The sequence below is a fragment of the Mobula birostris genome, chromosome 4, assembly GCF_030028105.1.
Source record: "Mobula birostris isolate sMobBir1 chromosome 4, sMobBir1.hap1, whole genome shotgun sequence".
Lineage (NCBI taxonomy): Eukaryota > Metazoa > Chordata > Chondrichthyes > Myliobatiformes > Myliobatidae > Mobula > Mobula birostris.
The window spans coordinates 114978223-115004763 of record NC_092373.1 but is presented as its reverse complement, the minus strand read 5'-3'; the positions used below and the strand labels follow the sequence as shown (position 1 = coordinate 115004763).

The 26541-nt window shown below is 40.2% G+C and overlaps 1 protein-coding gene across 1 annotated transcript in view; it reads left to right on the top strand.

Moving 5' to 3' along the window:
- Positions 1-24124, top strand: part of cpz (carboxypeptidase Z) — a 73797-nt gene extending 49673 nt beyond the window's left edge. Inside the window, exons 7-11 of the mRNA XM_072254687.1 lie at positions 17104-17259; positions 17349-17484; positions 18633-18772; positions 21225-21324; positions 22098-24124. Coding sequence (XP_072110788.1) covers positions 17104-17259; positions 17349-17484; positions 18633-18772; positions 21225-21324; positions 22098-22444 — 879 coding nt within the window. The 3' untranslated portion in view covers positions 22445-24124. The remainder of the gene's footprint in view (positions 1-17103; positions 17260-17348; positions 17485-18632; positions 18773-21224; positions 21325-22097) is intronic.
- The last annotated feature ends 2417 nt before the right edge of the window (positions 24125-26541 follow it).

The window sequence follows — 26541 nt, the reverse complement described above, 5'->3', positions numbered from 1 at the left end:
AGGGGCAGGAAGTCAACATGTATATAGTCATGCACACACTTTAACCTGACTTGGAAATTAATTGGTGCACCTTCATCATAGCTGTATTAATCTCTTGAAAGTTTTTCAGGAAGTCTCTTTTTTACCATTGATACTACAATAGTTTGGAGACATCCCAGTGACTCCTCTTTAGGGGAAACTGAGGATTGCAACATCCAAATTTCATGATTGAATTTTGGTTTTCTTATTTCCTTTCTGCTGTCACTGATCATTTTAGTGTTCACTTGACCAGAATTATTCAAACTCTTCCTATGTTAGTTTATTGCACACTGGTGTTTGATGTTCTTGTTGCCGTTTGCACAATATTTTTGTGCGAGGGGCTTCAATGCTTTTCTTTTGAACATCTTCCATGAGTTACTTTGTTTCGTGGCTGTCAGGAGAAGACAAATCTCAGAGTTATATACAGTGTACATACTTTGGTAGTAAATGTACATTGAAACTTTAACTTCCAACCTATTGACATTCTGCTGTTTGAGATCATCTAGTTGGCAGTCCTGTGACTTGTTGTATATGTGCAAATAGAAGAAGTTGTTGACCGATCTATTCCATTGGTAGCACAGTACATATTGTCACATGTACCAAGTACTAAAAACTTTTTTTGAATGCCCTCTATACAGATTATTTCAAAACATAAGTTCATTGAGGTTGTATAAAGGGAAAAGCAATAACAAAATGCACAATGTAGTGTTACTGTTACAGAGAAAGTACAGTGCAGGTAAACAGTAAAGTACAAAGCCATAACCAGGAAGGTTATAAGATCAAGAGTTCAGTTTTATTGTACAAGTGTTCTATAACAGCAGATAGAAACTGTCCTTGAAGCTGGTGGTGCATATTTTCAACCTTTTGTATTTTTTGACTAGTGGAAGAGGGATGAAGATAAAAATGACTGGGGTTGGAGGGATCTTTGATTAGGTTAGCTGAATCTCAAGGGAGATAGAGATGTTGACAGAGTCCATGGTTGGGAGGGTCACTTTTGTAACGGAAACAAACCTGACTGATAGATTTAACACTACACAAGGTGTAACCAAGTTTACAGATGAAAAGAAGAGAAAATCTGCAGATACTGGAAATCCAAGCAACACACACAAAATGCTGGAGGAACTCAGCAGGTTAGGCAGCATCTAAAGGGTTTCAGCCTGAAACATCATCTGTACTCTTTTCCATAGTTGCTGCCTGGCCTGCTGAGTTCCTCCAGAATTTTATAAGCGTTACAGATGAAGACAGTGTGGTTGAGATAGACCACAGTACTTGGCAAGTTTATTTTTCAGCCGAGACGGTGCTGGTGAACCATGCTGATGTGTTGTGGGCTACTTACAAAACTTCTGAATATACCCTGCTGAACGTCTCTGACTGCAATCTGCAGCCTGTAATTTTCCTTTAAGCAACTCACTTTAAACCATCTTAATAAACTAGTGATTTCACAATCTTCTGAAGGACACAGTGGAATTAACTCTCAAACATTCAGGTTCATGCAGGACCTTTAAGCAGATGAAGGTATACCACCATGGCTGGAAGAGAATCAGAATCAGAATCAAGTTTATTTTCACCGGCACGTGAAGTGAAATTTGTTAAGTTAGCAGCAGCAGTTCAATGCAATACATAATTTAGCAGAGAGAGAGAAAAAAAAATAAAACGTGTGTGCGTGTGTGTGTGTGTGCGCGCGCACACTTAACTCCTGGTGGAGTTGTTGGGGCACCATCATGACAAGCTTTTTGCACTGATCTTTTTGGTATGCTCATCATATGGCACGTCTTGGGCATCTGAAACCTGGCAGACCCCATCCCTCTCCAGGTTTTTTTTACGAGGTCGAGTTGTTAGCTCGACACTCAACCCAGGCACGGATGGACAGCGTGCAAGGGAGCCTGCCAGGTTCGAACTCAGGACCTCTCGCCCCCAAGTCCAGTGCTGATGCCACTATGCTACCAGCCGGCATAAAATAAAACATAATTATTTATAAATAAACAAGTAAATTAATTACATATATTGAATAATTATTAAAAAAATATGCAAAAACAGAAATAGGGTATGTTAAAAAAGTGAGGTAGTGTCCAAAGCTTCAATGACAATTTAGGAATCAGATGGCAGAGGGGAAGAAGCAGTTCCTGAATCGCTGAGTGTGTGTCTTCAGGCTTCTGTATCTCCTACCTGATGATAACAGTGAGAAAAGGGCATGCCCTGGTTACTGGAGTTCTTTAATAATGGATGCTGCATTTCTCAGACACCGCTCCCTAAAGATGTCCTGGGTGTAGGCTGGTGCCCAAGATGGAGCTGAATAGATTTACGAACTTCTGCAGCTTCTTTCTGTCCTGTGCAGTAGCCCCTCCATACCAGACAGTGATGCAGCCTGTCAGAATGCCCTCCATGATACAACTACAGAAGTTTGTGAGTGTACTTGTTGACATGCCAAATCACTTCAATCTCCTAATAAAGTACAGCCACTGTCTTGCCTTCTTTATGACTGCATCAATATGTTGGGACTAGATTAGATCTTCAGAGATCTTGACACCAGCAACTTGAAGCTGCTCACTCTCTCCACTTCTGATCCCACTATAAGGATCGGTATGTGTTCCTTTGTCTTACCCTTCCTGAAGTCCACAATCAGCTCTTTCGTCTTACTGACATTGAGTGCCAGGTTGTTGCTGCGGCACCATTCCACTAGTTGGCATATCTCACTCCTGTACGCCCACTCGTCACCACCTGAGATTCTACCAACAATGGTTATATCGTCAGCAAATTTATAGATGGTATTTAAGCTATGCCTAGCTACATAGTCTTGTGTATAAAGAGAATAGAGCAGTGGGCTAAGCACACATCCCTGAGGTGCGCCAGTGTTGATCGTCAGTGAGGAGGATATGTTATCACCAATCCGCACAGACTGTGGTTTGGGTTAGGAAGTTGAGGATCCAATTGCAGAGGGAGGTACGGAGGCCCAGGTTCTGCAACTTTTCAATCAGGCTTGTGGGAACGATGGTATTAAGTGCTGACCTATAATCGATGAACAGCATCCTGACGTAGGTGTTTGTGTTGTCTAGGTAGTCTAAAGCCATGTGAAGAGCCATGGAGATTGCGTCTGCCGTTGACCTATTGTGGCGATAGGCAAATTGCAATGTGTCCAGGTCCTTGCTGAGGCACGAGCTCAGTCTAGTCATAACTAACCTCTCAAAGCATTCCATCACTGTTGATGTGAGTGCCACCGGGCAATAGTTGTTAAGGCAGCTCACATTATTCTTCCATACCAGATGCAGCGATTCAGATCAACGGGTTTACTATAAACTTTCAGGATAGATCTATAGAGTCTCTCAAAAACAGAGGTGGAGGAGTATGTCTCATGATCAACTCTTCTTTGTGCACGAATATATCAGTGGTGTCCCATTTCTGCTCACCAGACCTAGAATACTTAGCAGTAAAGTGTCGTCCTTTTTACTTACAATGGGAGTTCTCTGGGGTCATTCTGGTAGCAGTTTACATTCCACCTCAGGCCAATGTCAATCAGGCTTCAGATGATCTGAGCAATGGGATCGACATGCATGGAACAGCATACCCTAACGCCTTCACCATCGTTTTGGGAGATTTTAATAAGGCTGTCTGAGAAAATCACTAAGCAATTACCGTCAACAGATCACTTGCAATACCAGAGGAAACAACACACTTGACCATTGTTACACCACCATCAAGAATGCCTACCGTGCTATTCCACGCTCTCACTTCCGGAAGTCTGCTCACCTGGCTGTACTTCTACTCCCTGAGTATAGGCAGAGACTGAAGACTGCAGCACCAGTAGTGAGGACCAAGAAGGTTTGGACAAGGGAAGCACAAGTGTGCCTACAAGACTGCTTTGAGTCAGTGGACTGGACTGTATTCAAGGATTCATCTTTGAATCTGGATGAGTATACTGCAGTTATTAACGACTTCATTAAAACCTGTGTGGATGAGTGTGTGCCTACGAAGACTTACTGTACATTCCCAAACCAAAAGCCGTGGATGAACCAGGAGGTACATTGTCAGCTGAAGGCTAGATCTGTGGTATTCAAGTCTAGCAACCCAGGCCTGTACCAGAAAACCAAGTATGGTTTGCGGAGGGCTATTTCAAGGGCAAAGGGACAAATTCAAACGAGGTTGGAGGCAATATCAGATGTACGGCAACTCTGGCAGGGACCGCAAGACATTACTTCCTACAAAGCAAAACCCAATAGTATGAATGGCAGTGATGTTTCACTACCAGATGAACTCAACGCCTTCTCAATGAGGGAAGAGGGGAGGACTCCAAGCCAGAATGACACAACAAGGTATGAAAGTTCCTCTATCCAGTATCTTGTTAGCAAATGTACAGTCACTGGAGAAGGGGATTGAGGACCAAAGGGCAAGATTGCACTATTGGAGGGAAATGAGCAGTTGCTGTGTTCTGTGTTTCATGGAGACATGGCTCACACTGGACAAGTTGGATATGTTGATATGACCTAAGGGCTTCTCAATACACAGAATGGACTGGACTGATGATACACAGAATGTAAAAGGTGGGATCTGTATTTCATAATAAACTTCTTGCGGTGCTCAGATGTAGCACTTTTGTCGCATTCTTCTTTCCCCAACCTTGAACATCTAATGATTATTTGCCGACCGTTCCACTTACCAAGAGGATTCTTCTCTGTAATCCTAACCGCAGTTTATAAATGGCCAAAGTCCAATTAATCAGGACTCAAAAGGCTGAATGATGCCATCACCAGACAAGGAACAGCCCTCTCTGATGCATTTCAAATCATAGTCAGGAAATTCAATCAGACTTATTTGAAGAAATTCTCATTTATCATCAGCATTTAACCTGCAGCATCAAGGGTCCCAGTAGACATGAACACTGCTATACCACCATTAGGAAAGCCTACCATTCTGTGCCTACCTGCATACAGGCAGAGGTTAAAGGGCAATGCTCCAGCATTAGGGACAACAAAGAGGTGGTTGTTGAGGCAAATGAGCAGCTATGAGATTCCTTCAAGCCAGTTGACTGGGACAAATTGAAAGGACTCACTAGAGAACTGAAAGACTACACTGTGGTTTATAAAAACAGCTACAGATGAGTATGGCCTCACTAAATCATTCAGTTTTCCCCAAACAGAAGCTCTGGTGGAACCATGAGATCCACAATCTGCTGACAGCCAGATCAGTGCATCTGGGTCTAGCTAAAATGCAATACAAGAGGTCAAGGTATAATTTCCAGAAAGCAATCTCACATGTGAAGTGGCAGTTCTGGACTAAACTTAAATCACTGAAGGATGCTCAACAGCTGTGGAGGGGCATGAATGCAAACACCTCTTACAAAGGAAAACCAAATGATATAGGTGACAACAAGGCTTTACCTCCAGATGAGCAGAATGCCCTCTATGCTCACTTTGACTATCAAAATATGGAGGAATTTTCTCAAACTCTGCCCCCGATGAGTCTGTTATTTCACTGTCTGAGGCTGATGACGGAGCGTTGTTCAGGAGGGTGAACCCATGAAAAGCGTCCAGCTCAGACGGGATACCTGGCTGAGAACTAAAGACCTGTGCTGATCAACTGGCTGCAGTGTTCACCCATATCCTTGGCGATATGAGGTGCGATCCTGCTTCAAGCAGGCTTCAATTACACCAAAAAAAAAGTGGTAACCTGCGTCAATGACTATTGCCTAGTAGCTCTTACATCCACTGCGATGAAATGCTTTGAGAGGTTCGTGATGAAACATATCAATCTCTGCCCAAGAAGCGACCAGGTCCACAGCAGACACCATTTCATTGGCTTGTCACTCAACCCTGGAACACCTGGACAGCATAGATGAGTAGAACAATATGCTTGCCATCGACTACAGCTCAGGTTTCAATACCATCACGCCCTCAAAACTAATCAATAAGCTTCAAGATCCTGGCCTTAGTACTGCCTTGTGCAATTGGATCTTCGATTTCCTGATTTGCAGACCCAAGTGAATTCGGATCAGCAACAACATTTCCATAATTTCTATCACCACGTAACTACGTGCTGAGCCCCCTGTTCTCCTCACATAGTACTTATAACTGTGAGTCTAAGCAGAGCTCCCGTGCCATATGGCACTGCCAAAGTTATACCAACACGTCTCCTGGCCCCCTAGAGGCCCGAATATACTTGACCACTGCTACACAGCAGTCAAGGATGCCTACCGTTCCGTCCCACAACCTCACTTCAGAAAATCGGACCATCAGGCCGTACTCCTTCTCCCAGCTTACAAACAGAAACTGAAGCAGGCGGTCACGGTGTCAAAAGTAGTGTCACGTTAGACGGAGGAAACGGATGAGGTCCTCCGTGACAGCTTTGGATCGGTGGACTGGTTAGTATTCAAGGACTCGGCAGCTAACCTTGATGAGTATGCCTCAGCTGTCACGGACTTTATTTGGAAATGCACGGAGGACTGTGTGTCTCGCAAGACGATCCGGGTATTCCCTAACCAGAAACCTTGGATGAATTATGAGGTCTAGTCCCTTTTAAAGGCTAGTACTGCGGCTTTTAGATCCGGGGATACCAGTCGCTACACAGAATCCAGGCGTGAAATCCGGAAAGCCATTAAGGGCGCCAAGAGGCAATATGGAGCCAAGTTGGAAGCCCAGGCTAACCAGAGGGATGCCAGTAGACTATGGCAGGGTCTAAATGAGATCACTGAGCACAAAGAAAAGGCTAGGAATACCAATAACTGTGGTGCTTCTCTTCCTGACGAACTTAACTTATTCTACGCAAGACTCGAACAGAAGAGGAGCGTCCCGCTCCCTCCAGATGAACCTGACCTGGTGGCATCGAGATTCATCATCACCGAGGAGGACGTTAGAAGGGCCTTCCTGAAGATAAATCCAAGGAAGGCAACGGGCCCAGATGGCGTCCCAGGATGGGTTCTCTGGGCCTGTGCAAGCGAGCTAGCTGGAGTGTTTGCTGATATCTTCAACTGCTCCTTGCTTTAGTCTAAGATCCCCTGGTGTTTTAAGAAGGCAACGATAATCCCAGTGCCGAAGAACAGCAAGGTGGCATGCCAGAATGACTATCAACCTCTGACATCAATTGCTATGAAGTGCTTCGAGGGATTGGTTATGGCACACATCAACCACAGTCTACCAGTCAACCTCGACGCTTTGCAGTTCGCCTACCGGAGCAACAGGTCAACGGCAGATGCCATCTCTCTGGCCCTACATTCCTCCTTAGAACACCTGGAGACTAAAGACGCATACGTAACGCAGAGCGCGCCCCGAGCAGCCGCTCTCCCCCAGATTCGGTACGGCATTCTCGCCGGCATTGCTTAAACACGTGCCTGTTAGCAGCCGTTAGCAAGATGAGTTCTATGGTATCGGAATAGCCTGAAAGAGCTCGTAAGGGTGTTACAATTTGCGTAAAACTAGACATAATTAAGCGTTTTGATCGTGGTGAACGAAGTAAGGACTAAGTGAGTTTGGCTTGTGGAAGCTGACGAAGATGATGTTGAAGAGGTTTGGCATCCCATGACCAAGAACTGATAGATGAGGAAAGGATAACAATCGAAATCAAATGAGTAATGATAAAGTATGACTTTAATTTTGAAAGGGTACATCGGTTTAGGGGATATTTGCAGGATGGTTTGAGTGCTTACGAAGAACTGTGTGATAGGAAAATGCGCGAGGCTCAGCAGTCAAGCAAGCCTTCCACATCAGCCACAGCAGACGATGAACCTCGACCTTCGACATCGAGGCAGACAGTCATAGGAGAAGATGAGCTGCCTGCCCTAATGGAAACAGACGACGAGATGACACCCCAGTGTCCCACCATCCCAACACCCAGGCCGCAGACAGATACTGATTCGTGGAGAATGCAGTAGCTGGGAGACACACAGCACATCTTTAAGAAAAAAACCAAAATAAGCATGCTAATTAACTAGGTGCCGCCCGACACGTAATTCTTGGCCCAGATCAGAGGCGATGCAATCGACAATTGGCACTGATCTGGGCCGACAATTACGTGCCGGGTGGCACCTAATTAACTAGCATGTTTATTTCGGCTTTTCTCTTAAAGATGAGCTGTGTGCCTCCTGGCTACCGCTGCATTCTCCACGAATTGGTATTGGTTCGCTGCCCGGAGGGTGGGGGCCACTGCACCACCTTAACTCCGACGACTCAGTCTAACGCACCACCATCAGTGTGTTCGACGCTGTCTTCCTGATTCCCGTAAGTGATACTACACTGTACATACATTATTTCTACTTTATATCAGCTGTGTATTTTTACGTGTTATTTGGTATGATTTGGCAGCTTCATAGCTTAAAGGTTACTGGAGAGCGCTTGCGCCGTGTTTTTGCCGAGGGCGCTTGCGTGAGATTTTCGCTACGGAGGACAGTTCAGTAATGATTGTGGAAAAGTATTCCTACTTTATATAAGCTGTATATTTATCATATCATTCCTGCTTTTATTATATGAATGGTTAATTTAGGTTTTATGTGTTATTTGGCATGGTTTGGTAGGTTATTTTTGGGTCTGCAAATGCTCACAAAATTTTCTCATATAAGTAAATGGTAATTGCTTCTTCGCTTTACGGCATTCTGGCTTACGAACCGTTTCAAAGGAACGCTCTACCTTCGGATGGCGGGGGAAACCTGTATAAGTTTGCTGATGACACAACAATTGTAAGCCATATCTTGGGTAATGATGAGTTTGAGTACAGAGAGGAAATTAAGAACCTGGTGGCATGGTGTGAAGACAATAACCTATCCCTCAACATCAGCAAGACGAAGGAATTGGTTGTTGACTTCAGAAGGAGAAGCAGACCGCACGACCCAATTTACATTGGTGGAGCGCAAGTGGAACAGGTCAAAAGCTTTAAGTTCCTCAGGGTCAATATCATAAATGACCTGACCTGGTCCAACCAAGCAGAGTTCACTGCCAAGAAGGACCACCAGCACCTTTACTTCCTGAGAAAACTAAAGAAATTTGGCCTGTCCCCTAAAACCCTCACTAATTTTTATAGATGCACCGTAGAAAGCATTCTTCTAGGATGTATCACAACCTTTTATGGAAGTTGTTCTGTCCAAGACTGAAAGAAGCTGCAGAAGATCGTGAACACGGCGCAGCACATCACACAAACCAATCTTCCGTCCTTGGAAACAACAGGAATACTGCAGGTGCTGGAAATTCAAGCAACACACATCAAAGTTGCTGGTGAACGCAGCAGGCCAGACAGCATCTCTAGGAAGAGGTACAGTCGATGTTTCAGGCCGAGACCCTTCGTCAGGACTAGTCAGGACAGACGAAGGGTCTCGGCCTGAAATGTCGACTGTGCCTCTTCCTAGAGATGCTGCCTGGCCTGCTGCGTTCACCAGCAACTTTGATGTGTGTTGCTTCCGTCCTTGGACTCACTTTACACCACTCGCTGTTGGAGCAGTGCTGCCAGGATAATCAAGGACACGACCCACCCTGTCAACACACTTTTCATTCCTCTTCCCTCCAGGAGAAGGCTCAGGAGCTTGAAGACTCATGGGTCCAGATCTGGTAACAGCTTCTTTCCAACTGTGATAAAACTGCTGAACAGATCCTGACCCGGATCTGGGCCGTACCCTCCAAATATGTGGACCTGCCTCTTGGTTTTTTTGCTCTACCTTACTTATCATTTTTCAATTTTCTATTTATGATTTATAATTTAAATTTTTAATATTTAATAGCGGTAAGCACAGAATCAAATATCGCTGTGATGATTGTGCGTTCTAGTATCAATTGTTTGGCGACAATAAAGTATAAAGTATATTTAAGTTTGCTGATGACAACACTTCCTTTGGCCAAATCAAAGGTGGTGTCGAATCAGCATTTTGGAAGGAAACTGTAGGTCCATGAGCCAGTCCTCATCAGGTGATTAGAGGTGGAGAGGGTCAGAAACCTTAAATTTCTTGGTGTTATCATTTTGTGTGATCTGTCCTGGGCCCAGCACCTAAGTACAATTACGAAGAAAGAATAGCAGTGTCTCTATGCCCTTAGAAGTTTGTGAAGCAAGATGGCATGACATCTAAAACTTTGACAAACTTCTACAAATGTGTAGTGGAGAGTATATTGACTGGCTGCACCACTTCCTGGTATGGAAACACCAGTGCTGTTGAACAGCAAATCCTACAGAAAGTAATGGATACGGCCCAATCCATCATGAGTGAAGCCCTCCCACCACTGAGCACATCTATTCAGCATGCTGTTGCAGGAAAACAACAACAATTATCAAGGACCTCACCATCCAGGCCATGCTGCCTTCTGACTTCTGCCCTCAGGAAGTAGGTACAGTATCCTCAGGACCCACACCATCAATTTCAGGAACAGTTATTACCCCTCAACCATCAGGCTCTGGAACCAGAGAGGATAACTTCATTCAACTTTACTGAACTGTTCCCACAACCTATCAACTTAATTTCAAGGACTTTTCCTCTCACTTTCTTGATATTCATTGCTTATTTATTTATTATTATTATATATACTGTATTTATATTTTGGATTGGCACAATTTGTTGCATTTTGCACATTGGTTGTTTGTCCATCCTGTGGGGTGAGGATTTCTATTGTGTTTCTTGGATTTACCATATATACCCGCAAGGACACAAATCTCAGTGTTATGTTACGTAACCGACAACAATGAATATTAATCGAGACAGGTTTTATAAAAACAACCAAACATTTATTAAACACGTAAAAACGATAAGGAAAAAAAAACAAAGGAAAACTTTAACCGGAGGTTAAACAGGTATGCAGCCGTTCATCAACTCCACTCGGCGCTGGTTCTTAAAGCGTTAAATGCGGAAACAGCTCTTAAAGCGATACAGTCAGATATAGTTCTTAAAGCAATAACTTCGAAAGTCCAACAGTTTTACACATTCAATTGGGAGAGACTTCTCTGGAGAAGGATTTCTTCACAGATGCACCTTTACTGCTGGTTCTGTCTACAGGATTCACGATGCCAAAAATAAACAGTTTGAATCGACTGACCTTAAATTCCTTTAGAGAGAGAGCACCTTTTTCCATGAACTCATTGTCCTACTGCAAGAGTTATCTCAATGCAGGTTCTCTCCAATGAAGACTCAATAAGGTCGATTCTTTATTCAACTGCCAAACGATGCCAACTTCTCTTGATCCCTCACTTCAATGATTTCTTCACTCTCCCTTCAGAACTGTCGGAATTGAGTAAATTGGCACTTTCAGCCACAAATTTCCAGTCCAAATACAATACCTTGTAAGAGAGTGCACCTTCCATTTTAAAAATGAAACTGCATCACAAAAACAAAGATCCAACAGAAATGAAGGCACAATATGTTCTACCTGGAAATCTACAAACTCAAAAACCCACTGCGTCACCTGGGTCGACCCTTATATAGTCACGGGGCACATGTCATCATGTGACCTCACATCGGCGGGAAACTCACATCAGGTGACCTCCAAAAGACCATTACATCATTCTCACAAAAAACCCAGATCTCCTTGAGCATGTAACACCTCCTTCCAAAAAAAAAAATCTGGTCTCTTGAAGAACAAAATTTTAACAATTTATACAAAAAAAAATACAAAGGTATAAAATCTACAAAATACACAATATATACAATCTTATCTTTCAACCCTTTACAAACTAATGTACAGTAGGAGTGTTACAAATGATAAAATATCACTCCAAAAAAAACAAATTTTCATTGTACATTTAACATCTAAATAGTTAGCGATCACATTATCTTTACCCTTGATATGAGTGATCAAAATATTTTACTCCTATAACATTAAACTGGATTATTAAATTGGAGTTTAATTTCCTTAACCCTTTTCCTTAACAGTCACAGTAGTAACTTCTCTCTCATAATATGGTTTTATCATATTTATAGGACACAACTGTGTTGTCTTTCTCCTATCTGGGGTTTTTACCACATAATCCACCTCGTTTACTTTAGATTTAATCTCATAAGGACCATGGAATTTGGCTTGTAATGGGTTCATCTGCACTGGGAAAAGAACCAACACCTTATCTCCAGGCTTAAATGACCTCATCCTAGCTTCCTTATCATACCACGTCTTCATCTTCTCTTGAGCTAACCTTAAATTTTCCTTGGCCAAACTACAAGCTTTGTACAATCTCTCTTTCAATTTCAAAACATAATCTAACAAACTAGTGTGTACTTCTTTATTAATCCACTGTTCCTTCAACAAAGCCAAAAGTCCTCAAACTCTATGTCCAAACACAAGTTCAAAAGGACTAAAACCTAATGATTCCTGTACTGCCTCCCTTACTGCAAAAAGTAGTAAATGTATACCTTCATCCCAATCCTTTTCATTTTCTACACAATATGTTCTAATCATAGATTTTAGTATAGAATGAAATCTCTCCAAGGCTCCTTGTGATTCTGGATGATAGGCTGAGGAAATAATCTGCTTTGCTCCCAGTTTATAAACTATCTGCTGAAACAACCCAGACATAAAATTACTACCTTGATCTGATTGTATTTCCTTAGGCAACCCAAAATAAGTGAAGAATTTTATAAGAGCTTTTGTCACAGTTTTGGCTGTTATATTCCTAACAGGTACTGCCTCTGGAAACCTAGATGCTGTGCACATAATAGTTAATAAATATTGATGTCCAGTTTTAGTTTTTGGCAAAGGACCTACACAGTCTACAATGATTTTTGAAACCGGCTCACCAAATACAGGAATTGGTTGCAGTGGAGCCAATGGAGTATCCTGATTAGGTTTACCAACAATTTGATATGTATGACACGTTCTACAAAATGTCGCCACATCTTGTCTTAAACTAGGCCAATAAAAATGTTTAGAAACTTTGTTCATAGTTTTCTTTACCCCTAAATGGCCACCTAAAGGAATACTATGAGCCATAGTCAAAATCTCATTTCGGTAAGTTTTAGGAACAACAACCTGATGATTAACTTCCCATTCCTCACTAGCAGGAATTGTAGGCGATCTCCACTTTCTCATTAATACCCCCTTTTCAAAATAATATCCAACCGGTGCTTTTCCAATTTCACTATCTGGAAGAGTTTGTTCTTTTAATTTAACTATCTCAGGATCCCTACCCTGCTCTGCTATCATCTCCTTCCGAGATAAAGACAAATCTTCCTGATCAGACTTACCATCAAAATCCTGATCAAATAAGGTAGGTAAGAAAGTTTCTGATACATCCTTGAAATCTGAATCCTGATTTGAACTGTCATGGGTAACAACCTCATCCTTTACATCAGTCTTTTTAGCCGTAGCTCTTGTTACAACACAGGAAGAATCTGTGTTAAAATCCCTCTGTGATTCCTCAGAATTTGAATATATTGTCAAATGCACTTCAGGAAAAACTTGTCCACCTGCTAAATCATTCCCTAACAAAAGAGAAACATCATTCACAGGTAAACTGGATTGTAGTCCTACTTTAACAACCCCTGTAACTAATCCTGACCTTAAATTTACTCTATGTAAATGTACTGGCATAAGGGCACTCCCTACTCCTGTTATATAATTTACCTCATCAATGTCAGACTCATCACTAAACCTTAACACATTATCTAATATTAGTGATTGTGAAGCTCCAGTATCTCTAAGTATCCTTATCGGTACTGCATTGGATCCTTCTTTCAAGGATACAAATCCTTCTGTTATAAAAGCCTCCTATCCCTTCTTAACTTGGCCAGACTTTGACACATCTTCATCAATATTTTCTAAACCCTGTAGTTTTACAGGTTTTCCAATATGCTGCACACAAGCATCTGGGGCCACTTCTTTCTCTTTCCGTTTCAATCGGAAGCAATTAGCCACTACATGTCCAGGTTTCTTACAATAATTACAAATAATACCAAAATGTCTTTCCTTCACATGTCTCCCTTCATCCTTACTTTTCTCACTAACTTCAGATTTAATGTCTGATTTACCTTGACTCTCCATGCTAGTTTTCTTTTTAAAAGTTTTACCTGGAGAAAATTTATTCTTGTGAATTAAAACACACTCATCAGCCAATTTAGCAATCTCCTGCAATGTAGCAGTGTCCCGTTCATTTAAGTATGTTCTCACTTCAACAGGAATGCTTCTTTTAAATTCCTCCTGCAAAATCAGCTCTTTCAATTTATTATACTCCCCATTCACATTTTTAGAGGAAACCCATCTCTCAAAACACACAGATTTCTCATAGGCAAATTCCACATAAGTTTTTTCCACCGATTTCTTCAAACTTCTAAATCTTTCTCTATACGCTTCTGGAACCATCTCGTATGCCTTTAATATATTCTCTTTAACAATATCATAATCCATTGCTTGTTCAGCATTTAAAGCTGTATAAAGTTGTTGTGCCTTGCCTTTAATTACACTTTGTAACATCACTGTCCATTGGTCCTTCAGCCATTTTAAACTCAGAGCAACTGTTTCGAAATGCTGAAAATATGCATCCACATCAGCTTCATTAAATGGAGGAGCCAAAAACAACCTCACCACTAGCAATAAATTGTTTCATAGAACCAGAAGACTGATTCCCAGACCTTATTTTCTCCATCTCTAGCTCGAATTTCCTCTGGTTTTCAGCTTCTCTTGCTCTCATTTCCACCTTAACTCTTTCAAACGTTAACTGTTCAAGATGCAACTGCATTTCCAGATTACTCATTGGAAACTTCTCTAACACCTTCTCATCAAAATATTCCAAATTAATATAATGTTCAGCAATTTTCCTTTGTACGAAAGCCTTGGTAGAATTTCTCATAATTCCTTTAATATCCAACTTCTCAGCAACCTCCAATACACAGGTTTTCTCGCATTCTCTAAAAATCCCGAGTCAGGCATCTTCAAAAACCCGTCAATATCCATTGTTGCCGAATACAACACGCACACCAATCAAACCAAAAAAAATCGGGTATTTCCTTTTACCAAATCAAAAATGGCATTACCAGCACTTAAACTCAAAATCGGAACATATCCCACAAGCCCCCACAAATCATGTTACGTAACCGGCAACAATGAATATTAGTTGAGACAGGTTTTATAAAAACAACCAAACACTTATTAAACACATATAAACGATAAGGAAAAAAAAACAAAGGAAAACTTTAACCGGAAGTTAAACAGGTATGCAGCCGTTCATCAACTCCACTCGGCTCTGGTTCTTAAAATTTTAAATTCCCAAACAATTCTTAAAGCGATACAGTCAGATTTAGTTCTTAAAGCGATAACTTCGAAAGTCCAACAGTTTTACACATTCAATTGGGAGAGACTTCTCTGGAGAAGGATTTCTTCACAGACGCACCTTTACTGCTGGTTCTGTCCACAGGATTCCTGATGCCGAAAATAAACAGTTTAAATCGACTGACCTTAAATTCCTTTAGAGAGAGAGCACCTTTTTCCATGAACTTATTGCCCTATTGCAAGAGTTATCTCAATGCAGGTTCTCTCCAACGAAGACTCAATAAGGTCGATTCTTTATTAAACTGCCAAACAACGCCGAATTCTCTCGATCCCTCACTTCAATGAATTCTTCACTCTCCCTTCAGAACTGTCGGAATTGAGTAAATTGGCACTTCCAGCCACAAATTTCCAGTTCAAATACAATACCTTGTAAGAGAGCGCACCTTCCGTTTTGAAACTGAAACTGCGTCACAAAAACAAACATGCAACAGAAACGGAGGGACAACACATTCTACCTGGAAATCTACAAACTCAAAAACTCACTGCGTCACCTGGGTCGGCCCTTATATAGTCACGGGCACATGTCATCACGTGACCTCACAGCGGCGGGCAAATCATATCAGGTGACCTCCAAAAGACCATTACATCATTCTCACAAAAAAACAGATCTCCTTGAGCATGTAACAGTTATATGTGGTGACATATACATATGTACTTTGATAACAAATTTACTTTGAACTTTGAAGTGTCACCTGGAAGACTGGTCCAAAAAGTTAGAGCCATGGCAAATTAGATCCAAACTTGGCCTGATGAGAGGAAGAGTTGTTTGTGAGGTGCACTATAGTGAATGATAGTGGGACTTTCTTATTTGGTACATGTATGAACAACATAGGTGTCAATGTGGAAAGTATGGTTAGTAAGTTTGTAGATAGCAAAAATGTCGGTGTTGGGATAGTGAGAAAGATAGTCTAAGACTATAGAAAGATATTGATCAAATGTTAAGAGCAATGGCAAATGGAATTTTTCTTCTGATAAGTGCAAAGTAATCTTAGGAGATCAAATAAGTATGTCACACACAGTGATTAGTAAAGCCTTAAGGAGCATTCAGGAAAAGAGGAAACTTGATGTGCAAGTCCAAAGATTCCAGTAGGTGGCAGCACAGACAAACAGAATAGCAAAATAGATGCGTAGGATGCTAGCTATTAGCTGGGCACTGAATATAAGAGCAATGAGGTTCTGCTCAGGCTTTACAAAAAATATTGTTGATGCCATACCTGGGATATTTTGCACAGTTTTGGTTTCTACAGCCTGGGGAGTTTGTGATTGCTGTGGAAAGGGTGTAGAGTTTGTATCTTGGGATGGAGTTTCTCAGTTATAAGGAGTGGCCGGGCTTGTTTTCTTTAGAGCAGAGAAGGCTAAGGGAACACCTGATGGGGACTTTCAAAACAATGAAGATCAGAGACGAGGAAGATAATGGTAAACTTTTCCCCATAGCAGAGTCATCTTGGACTAGTTAGAATAGGATTAGGTAAAGCAAATGCAGTAAGGAGTTTAGAGGGATGCAAGAATTTTTTTTTCACTCAGAGAGTGGTTAAAATTTGGAATGACAGGATTAAAGAGGCAAGTTGTGTCACAACATTTAAGAGTCGTCTAGATCAGCACTACAAGTATAGAAGTTTAAAGACAAAGTGTTATTAAACATGATTAGTATAGATGGCTACTTGATGGTTGGCATGTGCTTAATGGGCCGAAGAACCTCTGTACTATATAACTCTATGACTTGAAGATCCAAGCCTATGCCTCTTCCCTCAGGCTGAAAGTTATTTTGTTTCCAATATGTGCAGTTATGACCATTTATGAATAATATTATTTGAAATGAAAAAATGTGTTTAAATTTTGCATTAAGCCTGATCTTATTTCTTTGTAACATTTATAGGTAGCACCCGAAACACGAGCAGTGTTAACATGGGTGAAGAAAGTACCTTTTGTTCTGTCAGCGAGTTTACATGGTGGTGATTTAGTGGCTAGTTATCCTTTTGATATGTCAAGACTTCCAGAAGACAAGCATTTTTCACCCACTCCAGATGATCAGGTGCATTATTTACCACATTTGAGCTGTTCTTTGGTGATAACTAAATTAATTTAATCTATTCATTATTATCTTAAAATTTTTGATTTCAGATGTTCAAGTTGTTGGCAAAGGCCTATGCAGATGCACATCCTGTTATGTCAGATACGTCAAAAGATAGATGTGGAGGGAGCTTTGCTGAAGACGGAGGCATTATAAATGGAGCACAGTGGTACAGTTTTGCTGGAGGTAAAACAGTTCCATAGGCCTTTGTATAAAACAGAATAAGCAAGGTTTATCGCATTCCATTATGAATTAATAAATTAGACAATAAGTTATACGAGCACCATTACTGTTTCAGTTTTAAGATTAGAATTTTATTGTATTGCAGTTTTACCTGCTCCAGTAATAACACACTTACTTTCTGTTTTCAGTTTAGGTAGCTGTTTTGTTCTGTTTCCAATTAAAATTTTTAATTTCTGTTACAGAACAATGGACCCGCCCCCCCAATTATGAAGCAAATCCAAGCACTGTCTGTGGAACGAGAAACAGAGTTAACTGAGTTATTGAGCCTTCGCCTGAACTCGGGAGAGAAAACAACTGAAAAGCATCTGGTTTCTTCCTTGCCGAGTTCACACAGATGACCTTCAACCTAAAAAAAACTCTGTTTCTCTTTCCTGACTTGCTGAGGGTTTCAGCATTTTCTGTTTTTATTTCAGATTTCAAATATCTGCAGCTAGTTATTTTTCTGTGTCAGTCATTTCTCCAGGGACTAAAGAACACAGTGTCCATCTAGAGGTTGAGTGAATATGCTCTCTACTGCATAATAACTCCAAGAGAAATGCAATGAGAAGTGCAATCATTCTACCTGGCCACTTTTTGACCTCTGAAAAACCTTTGACTATCATGAAAAGCAATTCAGAAGCAAAGGACAGTATTTTTCTCAGATGCTTAATAAAGCAGCAGTTCACCATCCCAAATTAACAGTGAAAAGGTAGTTAAAATGGAACAGCTCCCTTTCCAGTATATCTGTGATTTTAATACAGTACTAATAAGGAATTATTGCTAATAGTCTATCAAATTTAGCTATTGTGAGGTCACCGCAGTCAAAGAAGGCAAGCTACAAAAAGCCCCTTTGATGACGAACGCTAAACGAGGTACGCCTGAAGCTCTACTTCTCTGGACTCCCCAGTCTTCAACCATTAGTTCATCAAATACTTGTCCTACTGAACTTAAAACCCTCAGCTTCTGTCATCTGAATTCACACCTAATTAATCTGTAAAACATTTGTTCCTGGGTAGCCACGCTGTAAGTGTTATAGGACTCTTAGAAAATGATGCAACTTCAATATGTGATAATAAATCTTTAAAGCAGTTATATTAACTTTACAATTTCAGGGATGCAGGATTTCAGCTACCTGCACACAAACTGCTTTGAGATTACACTGGAACTCAGCTGTGAGAAGTACCCCGCTGATGAAGATCTCCCCACAGCTTGGAATGAAAACAAGGAAGCCCTCTTGACCTACATGGAAATGGTACTTTTTTAAAGTTTAATTTAGAAAATACCGCAAGGATACTGAGGGATTATTTGCCAAAAGTTAACATTGTATCAAAATTAAAACAGTCATTTTTATTCGCTTTTAACCCTGACCTGTGCTATTTTAAAATATTATTTTCCACTATTAACTTACTTATAATAACATCCTGTAACCTCCGCTTGTCTGTCTTCTCTTTATCTCTGGTGAAATAATGGATATGAGAAGGAAATCTATTAGCATTGGCTTTTCATATTGCTTTTGTGGAAAGATTCTAAGGAAACAGATCTGAGGTTTTATAATATTCATTGAGGAGCACTGGCAAAGTAGTAGAATTGTCATCGATAATTTAGAAAGATCATCAAGTAGTCAGTTTAATAAACACTTTGATTTACAAATTCCATGGAGTTTCCTTTCAATTTACAAAAGACATATTGGCAGAGAGGTAAATACTGAAACTGATTATAGTGATATATATTACTTAATAAAAACAAAAGAAAAGAAAACTATAGGAGAAGTAAGTGCCAAGGTGTTATTGGATATATCCAGGGATCCTGAATGAAATGGGGAATGAAATACTAGGGACTCTAGATAGTACTTGTTGAGTAGGATGCCGCAGTTGTAGCAGGTATAGTGATTGTCCTGATCCTGCCAATAAGGTTAATGGAGCCTACCCAAAGACAATGATGGATTGTGTGCTGCTTGAGTCAGACCGGGTTTCTGCCCTTCTAATACACAATTTGATTCCAAGTCTTTGTTGCTACACTGATAACTATCCTTCCATCATAAGATCAGAAGTGAAAATGTTCACTGATTGACTGTAGTCAATTCTGTTGCAAGCCCTCAGAAAATGAATATATCCATGCTGTAAGCAATAAGACTTAGACAATAGCTGGGCATATGCTGTTGAGTGAACATTAACATTGTGCTCCTAAAGCACCAGGCAATAACCTCTTCCAATAACAGGGAGTATAATTACCTCCCTTTTACATTCAATGGGAGCTTATTAATACATTCCCCACTCTCAATGTCAGGGTTTCTATTGATTATCAGCTGAACTAGCCATATAAACTTAGTGGTTACCAGAGAAGATCAGAGGTGAAATATTCTGCAGCAAGTAATTTACTCCTGGCACCCCAGATCTTTAACACTGTATTCAATGCAAAAGTCAAAAGCATAGTGGAATACCCTTCACTTGCTTGGATAATTAATATCCCATCCACCACAATACCCACTTACTTACTTCAGTACTGGCATACTGCAATGTTTATCAAACTTTTTAAAAAAAAATTATTTAGAGATCCATCTTGGTAGCATACTCTTCCTGGCTCATTGGGCCCACACTGTCCAGTTACACTATGTGATCAATTAACCTACTAACCCATACGTCTTTGGAATGTAGAAGGAAACCGGAGCACCTGGAGGAAAGCCACAGGGTCACAGAGGGGAAGTATAAACTCCTTACAGGCAGCAGCAGAATTGAACCCGTGTTGTAATAGCGTTACATTATTGTGCTGTCCACTCTGACAACACCTCTGAAACCCCTGACCTTTATCACCAAGATGGGCAGGATAACTGGAGGGAGCAGTTCTCCCTCCATGCCACCGAGCAACTTACTCGAAAGTCCATCACCAATCCTTCTGTTACTGAGTCTAAATCCTGAAATTTCATACCTAGCAGCACTGTGGCAGAAATTCAGTGGTTCAAATAGATCATTACCAGCCAAGAAAGGTCACTTAGAAATGGCCTTGCCAGCAACACCAAAACCCAAACACAAAGAATAACAATGCACTTCTGCCAGAGATCTGTGCCAATCTCATTAATGCTTGAAGTTTGACAAAAATTCTGACTTAAGCTCAGACAGATATGTTGTTAAGAAAGTGAAACATCAGTTACAGCAGCCAACACAAACACCACCCTACCAATCAAAATGACCATACCACAAGTTGAAATCAGAAGACACTTACATGTATAAATTCAGTAGTGACCCACTAATTTAAATGGAATTGAAGGATCTGCAGTGGTCCACTGTTGAACAAAATTATAGTGTAAGGCAATGGCTTGGTTTTCCAACATCCATATCTCAGTCTATTAATGAACATGTTGGGGGAGTGTTGTTATGTATTTAATATTTCAATAATATTTGAGTAATCTTGTATATATATTGGTTGGTTAAGCATTCTTGTTCGTTTAAATAATTCATTACAGGTTATATGTAAAAGAAATGTTAATTACCTACGAAACCATGCTACCACGTAACACGTGCATGCCTTGTTTAAAGTAAAAGACCCTCAAGCCCAGACTCTGGTGTTTTCTTTGAATTAGTTTACCATTTTGAAGTTACAAAGCATAACAGGTGTCCATTTATAACATGGCCACATAAACTTCCTGACACATGAGAATTATTCTTATTGAGAAGAAACTAATTTGCACTACTACGTTGGTCTTGTAGGTGCACCGAGGAATAAAAGGAATTGTAAAGGATGAAAGAGGAAGAAGAATTAAAGGAGCACGCATCAAAGTTAGAGGAATACGTCATGACATCCTTTCAGGTAGAAATGGAAACAAGTTGTTGGGAAAGTGGTTCCATTGGTTGCCATTGACATTGATATTGGAAAGTACCACTCAGGTGCCCACACTTGCTTCTAATATAGAAAATGTATAAATTATTTTCTGTAGGGCTGTGCTACCACCTTATCAGTAAATAAATCCTGTATCTAAAATGTTAATGCCCTGCATTGTGGCAAGATCTTGTGTGTGGTTATTTCATCACCTGTGCAGACCTGATCAAGCCACAGCTGGATAAGAAAAACATTGGCAACAATGGAGCCTCACCCCTAGTCTCTGCTTCACATTCAAAAACGTTGAATACTGTGAAACATCATTTGAAAGGCTAAGCATTAAAATGTAATAAAAGAAATTATTGAAACTTTTAAAGCAAATGTATGTAATTCCAAAAAAAAAAGCACGTTAGATTTGTCCGTCTCTACCGAGATCTTTTCATTCCAGTGGTCAGGCCTACTACTTCTGCTCTTGGTGTAGCCTGGCTGAGCTCAGCAGCATTACAATAGGAGAACTCAGCAAGATGCTGCTCCAGTATTTCAGTCCTCAGGAAGAATATCAGAGCACAATCTGGAACCCTTGGAAGAGCCCAAAACCAGTGAGCTCACAATCCCCAATAAATACCAGCAGTTTGATGTGAAATTGCAGCATTTTCCAACAAATTTTAGCCCAATGTAATTACAGTTTGGAGAATTTGCTCCTCAATACTTCTAAATATTCATTTGCATTATTCACATAAATGTGTTTTTCCTTTTGGTTGCAGTTGCCAATGGCGAATACTGGAGACTGCTCCCCCCAGGCACGTACTATGTAAGTGCATATGCTCAAAGACACACACGGGTTTTGAAGAAAGTATATTTACCTGCCAAGATGGAAGGGGCTGGTCGTGTAGACTTTGTTCTGCGTCGCCTGCAGCCCTATATTATACCTGAAGATTCGAAGGAGTATATGGATGAAATTGACTTATTAGATCATCTTGAGAGGACTGAGAGGAGACATGAAGATGAAGATAGTGAATATTCAAATTCACACGGAAGAAAGCCTGGGTGGTGGTCCTTCTTTGCTTCTTTGGGACAGAGTTCACCAGACTGGCTTTTAAGAAACATGTAACTTCTCTTGTGGGTATTATATTAAATGGAGGTTGCACGAGCAAGTTTTCATTAATGCATACATCAGTGATTTCTACTTTAGATAAAACAAATTTAGTCCCCACATGATCTGGGAAACAAAATATGTTTTGCAAACATCTTTCATTAATCTTTTAGTTCTGAGAAGTCAAATGTAATTGAGTGTTTTAAACATAAGAGGGCATCTGTGATCACAGTATTATGTAATAAGCACAAACGAGTGCTTTGTGAATCATAATGTCCAATGGATGCTTGCATATTATAGAACACGTTGTCTATACCAATGAAAGGGTTTTGGGAGATACTTCATTTAGGATTTTTTTATTAGAAGATATTTCCCTCAAAATATTTAACTTATATTGCTTTCTTATTAATATAATAAGGTAAATGATGGCATAAATAGCCATATCACCTTAATCTGCTCGAGTAACTTCCACCATAATACAATGTAGTTCTTACCAACTTTGAGTAAAGGTAGAGTTTCCAAAAGAATGAATTGCAGTAGAAAGAGAAACTGATTAAATCACCCAAAAATAGATGTAGTAATAGGGTACAACTTAGTATAAGCAATAATTTTTGTAAACATGTAAAAACAAAAAAAAAGCTTAGCCAATATAATGGAACATTAAGAGACAGAAAAACTGGCTGTCTGAAACAATTGATGTTACTCCAGAAAATGCATTATTGCTTTAAGCTTTGCAAAGCTAACAACTATCTTAGTAACATTGCTTTCTTATTTTGAACAGCCTTAATTACAGGGTGTTTATTGACAAATCTATAATTATTTAAAATAAAACTGAATGGAAACATTGGAGGATTTTAACTAATTGCTTTATTTAAATAATCAATATTCTTAAAAAATAGTCCCCGTTAAAGCAACATTGAGCCTGATCATGTTTGATGAGTCCCGTGCCTTATGCTTGTCCCTACTCCTGTTCAATGGTTGTCACTGCACTAGCCTTTCCTCGACTCGTTCAGGTTGCAGGATGCTCAGTGGGCCATGAGCAGGAACTAGGCTTCAAGTCGCAAATCCTGGGGTGATGTCCCAAACGAGACAAAAATTTTGATTGTTCAAAATAAAACTGAAAGGAAGCATTTGAGGATTCTAATTAATTGTATCCTTTAAATTATCAATATCGCCCCCATTAATGCATCATTGATGACTGTATGATGGCTCATGCTGTCTACGGCCTTCTAGATAGTTTTTTAAATGGCTTTGATTATCAATGGCATTCAAAACAGTTAAAGTAGATTTAAATAATTAACATTTGAAAAAACTGAATAGATTCATTATAAAAGCAATTCAAATGATTTAAATTGATATAAAACATTAATCTTAATTAAAATAAGAGGGAAATAATCACTCATTACATTTGCCTTTGCCAACTAAGTTGGGAAACCCTAATTAAATCAATGGGGTCACACCTGCTTATGACAGGCTGAGGGGCCAGAAATGCAGAGCCCCAAGCTTTGTCAATGTGCTGCTTCCAGCTGCAAAGGAGTAAGTCAGATGCTCCATCATGTGACCCTTAGCACATCCCATTCTTTGATGCTGAAACGTGCAGGTGCAGTATTTGGACTGAACTAACATAGTCAATGAACCTAGCTGATGATTCTACACAACTGTGCGTGCTGAAGAGAGCACATTACAAACTATGATAAGTCAGTGCATTACTTTTAATTAAAGTGCTTTATTACTATGCAAAACTTGTTGAAAACTTGATTATTCAGGAGAATTTAAACCACAAAATTCCCAAGTATCATCTCTGATAAGCATGTCTGATTAACTTTCACAAATTTAGTGAATCTCATCCACTAAGAAACCATTGTTCCTTCTTGTTTCTCTACAAAATTTACACTGAGTCTGTGGCTTTGCTGCATTATATTGAGAAAGGAAATCTGAACTGATTTCTAAGTGAAGTTAATAGGAATAAACATATCCTTCTGAGAGTCTGGATAGTTTGCTCTCCCTTAGAATTTCTTTATTGTAAAACTGTGGAAGATGGAAGGGAATGGAGACTCAATCAATGATGTTTCAGTAGGCTATGGCAGGCTGTCTCTAGCTTGGGGACGAGGGCAGACTACATCAATAGTGCTCGGTTGGGCAGGTAGATACACGGCACTAATGCGAAATCAGTTGTTGATTGAAGAATGAACAAGTTCATATCTCAAGTGGGATATCAGGTGTCTCCGCATGAAGCCAAGACCATGGTCCTGGAACAGCAAGACCATGGCATTTGTATGAATCTGTGAAAGAGCTAAGTATAAGAACACTGCAGTAAGTCAGGGAGACCCATAAGACCAACAAGTGGCACTGTTCTGATTCTCATGCTAACAGCCTGCAGAAGATGTTGAAGTCAGTACTGGAGGCTGCGTCACCATATGCAAGTCAACTGAATGAATAGAAATAACTTACAGGACAAAAAGTTTACCATGTTCTAAGTAAATTTTGTTAAGTTATACTGACTTTTTCCTTACTGCTTAATAAACATAGAAGTAGAATTATGCTATTCTGCCCAGGACTTTCATATTCAGCAGGTTTCAATAAGATCCTCTTTCATCCTTCTTAAGTTCATCAAGTGCAGGCCTTGAGCAATCAAATGCTTATCATGCATTAAGCCTTTCAATCTTAGGATCATTCTTGTGAATCTCCTTCATGCTCTTTCTTAGATACAGGTCCCAAAATTGTCACAATATTCCAAATGCAGTTTGTCCAATGCCTTATAAAGCCTAAGCAATCCTAGCTGTTAGATTCTAGTCCTCTCAAAATGAATACTGACATTGCATTTACCTTCCTTACCACTGATGCAGCCTGCAAGTTCACGGGAATCCTGAACTAGGACTTTAGAGCTGCTTTGAGAGTCCTAAGCTTCTGAATTCTCTCGCCAATTAGAACGTTTTCTGTGTCTTGACTCTTCCTACTAAAGTGCTAAACCTCAAACCTCCCTATGTTGTACTACAAATAACTCTGCCCACTCTCCCAAACTGTCCAAGTTCATTTGCAGAATCCATACCTCTGCAACTTTATCTAATCCTTTACTTATCTCTATATCATCTGTGGAAATTCACTAGTCACCAGCAACCATCCTGAAAAAGTTAAAACTTCAAAGTAAATTTTATTATCAAAGTACATATATGTCCCTCATACAAACCTGAGATCCATTTTCCTGTGGGCATACTCAGCAAATCTATAGAATAGTAGTTATAACAGGATCAATGAAAGACCAACCAAAATACAGAAGACAACAATCTGTGTAAATACAAATATAAATAAACAGCAATAAATAGTGGGAACATGAAATAACAAAATAAAGAGTCCTTAGAGTGAGATCATTGGTTGTGGGAACATCTCAATGGATGGGCAAGTGAGTGTAGTTGTCCCCTTTGTTCAAGAGTCTGATGGTTGTTGGGTAGTAACTGTTAGTGGTGTGAGTCCTGAGGCTCTTGTACCTTCTACCTAATGGTAGCAGTGAGAAGAGTGCATGGCTTGGGTGGTGAGGATCTTTGATGATGGATGCTGCTTTCCTACAACAGTCTTTCATGCAGATGTGTTCAATGGTTGGGAGGGCTTTATCCTTGATGTACTGGGCCAAATCCATCGCCTTTTGTAGGATTTTCTATTCAAAGCATTTGTGCTTCCATACCAGACTGTGATACAGCCAGTCAGGTTACTGTCTGCTGCACGTCTATTGAAGTTTATTGAAGTTTTTGATGCCATATCAATCCTCTACAGACACCTAAGGAAGTAGAGGTGTTGTTGTGCTTTCTTCGCAATTGCATTTACATGCTGGGTCCAGGATAGCCCTCTGTAATAGTAACACCAAGGAATTTCAAGTTGCTAACCCTCTTCACCTCTGATCCACCGAATGAGGACTGGCTCATGGACCTCTGGCTTCCCTCTCCTAGAGTCTACAATAAGCTCTTTGCTCTTTCTGACATTGACTGAGAGGTTGTTATGACACCACTCAGCCAAATTTTCAATCTTTCTCCTGTATGCTGATTCATCACCACCTTTGATTCATTTGCACAAGGAGGTATTGAGGGCAAGGTTTTGGAGTTAGTTGATTAGTTTTGAGAGGA